The sequence below is a fragment of the Macrobrachium nipponense genome, chromosome 6, assembly GCF_015104395.2.
Source record: "Macrobrachium nipponense isolate FS-2020 chromosome 6, ASM1510439v2, whole genome shotgun sequence".
Classification (NCBI taxonomy): domain Eukaryota; kingdom Metazoa; phylum Arthropoda; class Malacostraca; order Decapoda; family Palaemonidae; genus Macrobrachium; species Macrobrachium nipponense.
Window position 1 is genome coordinate 50,417,191 of NC_061108.1, and position 10,000 is coordinate 50,427,190.

General features: G+C 35.3%; 1 protein-coding gene across 16 annotated transcripts in view; it reads left to right on the top strand.

The window, feature by feature from the left end:
• The window catches only part of LOC135216344 (eye-specific diacylglycerol kinase-like), an 818,192-nt gene that overhangs the window by 671,974 nt on the left and 136,218 nt on the right, over window positions 1-10,000 (top strand). For all 16 annotated transcript variants that reach the window (XM_064251559.1, XM_064251564.1, XM_064251565.1 and 13 more), the window contains one exon: window positions 6,917-7,046. In XM_064251559.1, coding sequence (XP_064107629.1) covers window positions 6,917-7,046 — 130 coding nt within the window. The remainder of the gene's footprint in view (window positions 1-6,916; window positions 7,047-10,000) is intronic.

A 10,000-nucleotide genomic window follows, 5' to 3' on the forward strand; every position in this document is an offset into this window, starting at 1 on the left:
GTTCGTAGCCTAAAGCGTTGAGTGGCTTGCAAAAATTATAGACTCTACAAAGATCTTCATAATGTTACACAGGACATTTATTTTACCATCGTTTCCACCTACTCTCATAGCGTTTGTGTGTTTGCTCGGTGCTAATTAATATTCAAGGTTTTTTTCACAATCCAGCTCATTAGTTTCATCTAGTACCTGCTTATTAAATTAATTGTAATAGGATATTGTGTATCCGAGTGTGCCGTTATGAGTGATGAAATACGACATGTTCTTTAAAATATTACGTATCTTTGTGAAATTCGTGAATCCTGTGTTACAGAATAGAATATAGAATTGAGGCCAAAGGCCAAGCGCTTGGACCTATGAGGTCACTCAGCGGTGAAACAGACAATGACAGTAAAAAGGATCTGAAAGGAGTAAAAGGAGGGAAACCTCGCAGTTGTACTATGAATCAATTGATAAGAGAGATGTGGAAAGTAATATAGAAGAAAGAGATTATGAACGGAGTTAAAGTAAAAGAAATGGAATGGGTCTCAGCTAGGGCCCGAAGGAACTTTTGCACTGAGCCTTCAGAAATGCCTACAATGCACCGCATGAGGTGCACTGACGGCACTATTCCCTTACGGAGATGATGGGCTATGGCCCCTTGTCTGGCACTAGGTAGAATGGCAAAGGAATTTGTTACTCTTGTTGATGGTCTGGAACAGTCAAGGTTAGTTAAGTGACCTCAACTGTTAGTCTTATTTATTTACTTTTTTTTTTACCTAGTTTGCTTTTCAGGGTGATGTTTTTAGTTGACCCGGAAAATCAGGGTTTCTTTTTTCATTCTTGTTTTTTATACTGAATCATTTCATACAAGGGAAACTGCAAGGTCAAGATTTCTATAGTGTCGCATGAACTACGATGTTACACCTTTGGTTTTGGCCCGTCCACAATTTATTAATCAAAAGTCAATTTTAGTATTGCTCTGAACCATTTGCTTTGTTTCCAGGCTTAGGTAGCCATAACTTAACGGTTCTGTTTAGTGAACAGCTTGTAAGCTCTTCGTAGTTTGTTTGGTCGATTTTAGCCTCTTGATGATTACCTCTTTCTTCTTTCCCACCGTTATCCCTACATTAAGGGGTCGGTTGCCTGATGCGCCTCCTCCACTGCCTTCTATCAAAGGCATCATCCTCCATACCTTCCTTCACTTTATATCGCCATCTGATTCTCTGTCTCCCTCTAGATCTTTTTCCTCTAACAGCTTTGTCCTAAGCTCTCTTCACTCCCTCCTCTTCATCCATCTCAACACATTCCCATACCATCTCAATCGTGACTCTCTTATCGACTCTGTAATCTTTACTAAGTCTGCCCTTCTTCTTATTTCAACATTTTCCAATCTCTCAAGCAGCAATATTCCCATAATCCACTTCAGCAGTCTTATCTCTGTTCTCTCAAGCTTTACTTCCTCTTTTCTTCTTAAAGCCCATGTTTCCTCTCCAACATTAACACTGGTCTTATCACTGTGTTATAGATCTTGACATTTAGCTTAATTGGAAATTTTTTATCACATAATACTCCAGCTACCATTCTCCACTTCCCCCATGCAGCTTTTATCTTACTGTCAATTTCAGCCTCGCATCCTGCCTCTTGGCTTAAAATAGATCCTAAGTATTTAAACTTTTCTGCTTGTTTTGTAATCGAGCTTCTTTCTTGTATTACTATTCTGTCTCTAGCTTCCCTACTGCTCAGCCAAACCTCTGTTTTATTCACATTCACCTTTTAAGCCATCCCTCTCTAATGACTCCTGCCACTCTCCAACCCTTCTCTGTATGTCCTACTCATTTTCAGCAGTAATCATCAAATCATTGGCGTACAACTCCCACAGCTCTTCATTCCTGATCTCTTCGCTCAACACATCCATGAACAGCACAAACAAAAGTGGGCTTATTGCTGACCCCTGGTGTAATCCAACACTAACTTCAAAGTTCTCTGTTTCCCCAACTGCTGTTATTACTTTTGTGCTCGTTGTTTTATAAAATCATCTCAACCAGCCTAACCAACTTTTCTGGGACTTTCCTTTTCCTCAAACACCAAAACATCACTTCTCTTGGGATCCTATCATATGATTTCTCTAGGTCTATAAATGCACAATAGAGCTCCTGGTTTCCCTCTAGCTTCTTTTCCTGTAGCTGTCTTACTTGAGGATTACCTATAAAGCTCTAAATGCATTTTCAGAAAAATTGGCTGTAATTTAATGGTTGCTTATTTATGGACCTTGATCTTCTTTTTAACAAATTTTCTCTCTTATTTCTTTATTCTTTACACGAGCTGCTTTATTAGAAAAGCATTGCTGATCATATCTTAGCTGTAATGTCTGATTCATTAGATATTGTACGACAGTTTTGTGGCAGAATGTGATCATTTTCAGATCCCTTCCCTTGTGAATGTGTGTGTGTGTGTGCGCGCGTATGTGTGTGTGTGTGTGTGTGAGACATTTTTGTACCCACAATTATTTAATTAAATTTGATGATACATTTATAGGTGTTCTTTTTCCTTCATTATTTCTAAATGTTGTATTCGTATTCTGCTCGTATATTTCTGTGTTAGTCGTTTCACGACCTTCGTTTTCCTTAATATCAGCTATAGGAATTGAATCCCCATGCTCTTCATTTTCTCAGAATTTCCTTGACTTTAGTTAAGGTTATAAAGTTAATCACCTTTGAAATATAGTCAATGAATGATTCAAGTTAACCAAACAGATTTGCAGTGCTGATATTGCACATTCTCCTTTTTCTTAAATTTCTTCTTCTTCCCAGCTTTTACCCATTTTTATGGGGTCGCCGTTATGAATGAGTCGTCTCCATCGATTTATGCCCTGTGCCTCGTTCTTGTCAATACCTTTCTATAGCATACATTCCCCTACACAATCACGCCATCTCTTTCTTGGTCTTCCCTTCTTCCTTCTACCCCGCGCTTCCATTTCCATTGTATGTCTTCCAACATGATGTTCCTCTCTTCATAACAGGTGTCCATACCATCGAAGCTTGCCCTCCTGTATTTTCTTTGATATTTCGACTACCTTTGTCGATTCTCTTATATACTCATTTCTAATCCTATCTTCCCTTGTTACTCCTGACATCCATCCCAACATTCTCATTTCTGCTACATCCAACTTCTTCTCCTCTGTTTTCCTCATACTTGCTGTTTCTGTTCCATATAACGTAGCTGGTCTGACCACCATCCTATGAAACTTTCCCTTGAATTTCAGAGGAACCTTCTTGTCACAGAGAACCCCTGATGCAGACCCCCAGTTACTCCATTCTGCCTGAATTCGATGTCTCACCTCTTGGTCCATGCTTCCACTATCCTCTAATATATTTCTTCCCCATCCAATCTAATGCTATTTCCACCAGCCTCAGTAATACAGGAACACATATATTTGGTTTTTGTGCTGCATATTCTCATTCCTTTCTCCTCAAGTGCTGCTCTCCACCTCTCCAACCTCCCCTCCAACTCCTCCCTCCTCTGAACACAACACAATATTATGTCATCTGCATATAATATGCACCATGGCACTGCTTCTCTAACATCCTTGGTCATTACATCCATCACGGTGTTGAAGATTAATGGGCTAAGTGCCGACCCCTGGTGTAATCCAGCCCGTATCTCAAATCCATCTGTTTCTCCGACACTGCTTCTCACTCTAGTATACACATTCCTGCACATCTGAATAATTTTGACATACTTTTCCAGCACCATCTTCTCCCTCAAACATCTCCATATTTCTTGCCTTGGCACTCTGTCATAGGCCTTTTCAAGTCTATGAATACCAGGTCTCGTTGTTTTTCTCTGAATATCTCCATTAGCTGCCTTATGCAAAATCTTCCATCCATTCCCTCTATAAATCCTAACTGTTCTTTCCCTATTCGCACTTCCTCTCTTAGCCTGCCTTCTATTATTCTCTCCAAAATCTTCAATGTGTGAGACACTAGTTTGATTCCTCTATAATTACTGCATTCCTGAACATCACCTTTACTTTAAATAGGTATCAATAAGATTTCCCGCCATTCTTCTGGCATCTTTTCCTGTTCAAATATTTCTACCATCAGATCATACAAGACGTCTACCCCTTCCTCTCCTAAGGCTTTCTAAATCGACTGGGATTAAGTCAGGTCCTGTTGCCTTCCCATTCACTTCATCCCTAGAGATCCCCATTACCATTCCCATATTTACTTGTCTATCCTCTTTTACAAGTCTTTCATTTTCTTCATTTGGCAGTTGCTCTAAATACTCATTCCATCTTTTCAGAATGTCTTCTTCCTTTTTTTATGACTGTACCATTCCTATCTTTCATTTGCTTATTATGGGTGATGTCCTTCGTTCTTTTATTTCTTACTTTGACAGTTTGAGCATCTTACTCAACCCTCCCTTGGTTTCCAGTTCATTATAAACCTCTTCATATGCCCTTGCCTTAGCTTGAGCTACCACCCTTTTTACTTCTTTGCTTTTTTCTCTTAATCTTTCTCTGTCCTCCTCCAACTGTGACTCTTCAAATCTCTTCTTTGCCTCCCTTTTACCCTTCACCTTTGTCATAAATTTAATTTCCCTTGTGTTAACCCGTGAACTATCATTATTATTCAACCGTTGTTACTGTTGTTATTTACACATGTATATGTAAAGAATCACTGGTAACCATCCCAACTTGAAATCCTTCCATATCATAGAAACTTCTACTAAGAGCATCTGCTACCACATTATGTTTGCCTTCTATGTATTTGAGCTTTGCATCAAAATCTCTAATTGTTATAAACCATTGAGCTCTTTTAGGCGGCAGATATGGCTAATTAAAAAGATCTAACAGGGGTCTGTGGTCTGTAAGAATTCCTACCTTATTCCCCATTAACAACATTTTAAGTGAACCAAGCTTGATACGTTTTACGTAAATTTACCGAGAAGGAAGATTCAGTAACCTTTTTGTTATGTTTACATGTTTTTTCTAATATTTATCTACACTTTTCTTTGCAAAATTACATTTACAGCTGACATACTATCGTAAAAGACAAGAACAAAAAACAGCAGCAACCCCTTGGTATATTCACGGGCAAATTTACAAAAAGATGTCATGTGGGACAGAGCTGCAATACATTCACCCTCGATATCAAAAGCAGAACTGAAGTCCTGAGATGCCCATATTGGTGATTTTAGCCAGTGTAAAAGTTGCCATTAGTGAATTTATTGGCTGTAAAATTATTGGCACCTTTTTTCCGCCTGATTCTTTCTAAATTGATAGCGCGTAATATTGTTTATCTACAGGATTAATCTGTCCACCACTCCAAACCTGTTATTATCAATCCTTCCATTAAGGTCTACTGTTCTCACAACTATTAAATCTGGGGCTAGACCAAGCTCCAAGATACAAAAATAAAGAAAATGAAATTGATTTAAATCCTAGCTGAAAATAATGTAAAGTCATTTCCGATGATTACCGCACTAGTTCCCACATCAAGTCACAATAGCTCACATAGATATCACTATATTCCCCAAACTCAGAAATGAAAACATGTCTGTAAATAAAACTGAGAGTCCCTGTTTTGCCGACATGAATCCACCTGTAAAGAAATCATAACCTTCAGAAATCAAAGATAAAAGTGGATGAGCATAAAATAATGGGAATAAAAATTAAAAATGCTTCTGTATACATTGGAGAAAAGCTTATTAGAAATTCAATGTTTTCCACTGCACTTGGATACTCTCGGCCCCTGTAAATTGTTCAGTGCTCTGTAAATCGTCATTATCTTTCTCGGGATCTATGTACACCTCCTAGCTTACTAAAATATGAATCATCTTCGAATCTCTATGGAATATATTCCGTCGTGCACACGCTTTGATGGGCATACAAATGCACGTTTGCTAGTCTTCTCATAGTTCTGGTGTTCGTACTAAATTGTTCTAAGACATTCTATATGACGTCATTATCAGGTGACAATCTTAGTCACAAAGTCCACACACTGGCTCAATTTGCGCACCCGAGCTCACGTTTCCACGATCCGATATGTTTTACTACATCGGCATCTGCCCAAATCATTCGCTGACGCCTCGGATCACAATACACGGCTGCTAGATGAGGATTTCAATCGAGTTCGTTGCTCTCTAGGAAATATGCAACCTCTTTTCATAGGACGGGTATCATTTATGTGTGTGTGTGTATATATATATATATATATATATATATATATATATATATATATATATATATATCATATATATGATATATATGTATAGATTACTACGTATATGTATATATGTCTCTGCGTCTGCATATTGAAAATCTGTTGCTACACTGAAACTGTATAAAAAAAATACTTGAGATTATGGAATATACTCTTCCTATGCCTTTCCAGAGCTCAACAGTTGTATTATTATATGAAAAACTTACATTATTTTTCGGTCTGAAACTGACCATTTTTCATTTTGTCGGGAAGAGATTAATCAAACATAGACGAATGTTACAGGAATCGTTTGTTGCAATTTTGATTTTTTTTTAATTGTTATAGTATATTGTTGTCCTCTAATAAATTCAGCCTGGTTAGCCTTTCATTTTCATACTGGTAAGTGGCTGGGAATACGTTTTACTTACGCCTTGCACGGCGCACTGTTGTCGGTACTGAAGGTTCTTTGTAGCGTTCTTTCATGTCCAGTAGATTTGCTTTCTGTCTTTTACTCTCCCCTGTTCCCTTTTGGTCTCTTCCTATTTAGCTGTCAGACAGCTTTAATGCTGTCTTTACTACTCATATAAGAATAAATCCTTTGGCCATTCTTCTTGAGAATCTACAATACAGATTTGAGTCGGACATCTCGTTAAAATCATTCATAATCATTATAAAAATAATAATGATGTGTCTGTGTAATTTGTTAGTAATGTTTTCTTTGTCTTTTTTTCCAGGGGTTCCAGTCAAAGCTATTGTTCGGATCGAAAGAAATTGTGGCCATTAGTTGTTCGTGGTGCAAGGCTGCCTATCATAATAAAGAGAGTTGCTTCAACATCAGCAAGATTGAGGAAACATGTTCTCTTGGTAAGTCATGTTAATTGTCGACCATTATCATTACTGACGTTATTGCTACAGCCCGAGCGAAATGTTTTTGTGTTACCGTCTTTCTTACGCCGGCGCCACAGTACATTCTTGCATACTTGTCTGAATGATACTGGGATGAATTAAAGTTCATGCTTCACATGTATTTTTGTCTACGAATATATATATATACATATATATATATATATATATTATTATTATTATTATTATTACAAATTTTCGTTCTCTTTGTCTGAAAACTGTGAAAGTGAATTTCTGGCTCTCTTAAAGGCCTTACAAGAGAACGGAACCACAACAAAGAATCTATGGCTGGAGGCTGGTATCAATGGAGCGAAAAATTTAGCTTAACTGAACTATATTTACATTAAATTATGCAAATAAGTAATTTACACCTTAAGGGTCACAGGGACTCAAATGGGTACAGAAATTAAATGGAAGGTGGTTGATTACAGGTCAACCGGGACACGTGGCTGGATAAAGATCCAGGCATAGAAATAAGGTTTGCACACAACTGGTTGCTGAATATTACTAGGCAAGATATTTGCATGTGCAAGGAGATTGCATTCTAGGATCAGTACTGAGGTGATAGACGCGTGGGGAACATTAAACACAATTCTCCCTTATTACTTCTTGATGTAGCAGATGCTTGTCTTGGTGGGAACATTACAATTAGATTTAATATCAGCATCGATGGTAGCAATGGGGAACTGCATTACAGTAGGGATTGCAATGCTGAGCCAGCAGGGGGAAAGTCGCCTTCGAAAGAATGAAATGGAAATACAGACAAGAGGCAAAAACAGTAACTGACTGCACTGGAAATTACTCCATTACAAAACCTGTGCATCCGTGGTCTTGATTTCTTACAAATTGCTGATCAGGGTTATAGCACTTGGGCAGTCAATGAACACCGGGGGGTCCCCAGAAGTGGAGGGAGAGTGAGGAGGAAGAGCAGTGAACATTTTGATAGCTGGAGATATTCTAAGACCTATCGTTGTTTGTCTCCTGGTTTTATCACCTCGCTTATACTCTCTCTTCCCAATATGCTCTGCTCAAGGTTATCCACTTTCTCCTTCCATGTAAGACCCACCCAAAGACTGAATCACGGGGCCCTGCTGCATTCCTGCAGGGATTAAATTTCATAGGCAGCCAATTGGAAGGGGAAAGGACAAGAGGGATTCAATGAGAACAGAGGCTGGTGAAGAGGGGCAACTGAAAATGTCTAAATTTCCTTCTAAATTGAGTTATTTTGCCTTGGTTCTGGGTTAAATCCTGCACATTATATATGTATGCATATATATATATATATATATATATATATATATATATGTGTGTGTGTGTATATGTATGTGTGTGTATATATATATATATATATGAATATATATATATTATATATATATATATATCATATATATGTATATATATATATATATATATATATATATATGTATGATATATATGTATATGTATATATATTATATATATATATATATATATATAATCTGTATATATATATATATATATATATATATATGTATATTATGTGTCTAATTGTATGTGTATATAGATTTAAAAATATATATATATATATCTATCTATATTATATTAATAAATATAATTATTATCTACTGTATATTATATATAATATATAATATCTATTATATCTATAATATATGTATGTGTATGTATGTGTATAATATGTAAATATATATATATACTCTATAATATATAATATATATTATATGTATGTATATATGTATGTAGTAATTTATGGTGTTCTATGGTATGTGTATAATCATATATATAAATATAGTATATGGATATATATATATATATTATATTAATAATATTAATCGTATATATTATATAATATATAATATATATAATTAATATAATAATATATATGTATGATGTATGTATGTGTATATTATATATAATATATATATAGATATATATATTATATAGATATATATTATGTATGTTCTATGTATGTCATGTTCTGTATGTTATATGTATCTGTAGGTATATGTATATGTATGTATATATATAAATAATATAATTTATATAATATATATATATATAAATATATATATATAATATATATAATATATTATATAATATAATATATATAGATATGTATATTATATAGTATATATTATATATATATATATATATATCATGCATATTTTCAAGTTATTCCTAATTCTTACCATTTGCATTAGTCCTATCAGGTTTTCACAAGCTTTTTTGTAAAGCTGTGGGCATTGCATAACTATCGCTATGCAATCATTTTTATTGTTAAAAAATGTTCATCAGCATATATCACGAATCAGGCTTAAGATTCAAAATAGTTTTGCTTCGTAGTAGTACTAATGGTTATATTATTCAACTTGCATGTAATTACGATCAACTTAAAATTGAGATATATAGCTTAAATTCGATGTGGCACTTAATTGACACATACATCCATTGTCACTTAAAAAATGTGCAACTTTTCACCTATTGGGAGGTTTTTGTATTGTCTCTGATTATCGACAAATTCACGATTTTAGTGCAACTGCTACATTAATTTTGGCACTCTTCAGAAAATCTTCATAAATGTATGATTTACATGGAATAATAAGCATAAACTAATGCTTACGTGTAAATTGAAAAAAAGCTTTGAAGTTGTAACACTTTTACTAATGTTTTCTTTTTGAGTATTTATACCGTCCATCCACCTTTATGTCTGAAAATACCTTTGATGTCATATTTTGCGCTCTCTAAAGTTTTTAGTCTATTTAATTCTTTTTAGCGGTCTTTGCTTCCTTTGCCTTCTATTTGCTTTCATTTTACAGTTTTTCCATACCTTTATTGTGAATCATTTTTCCCCTCAGCCGTTTTATCTTCTATTTTGCAATAATTTTTATCTGCCATCCTCTCTTCCTGGTACTTTTTCA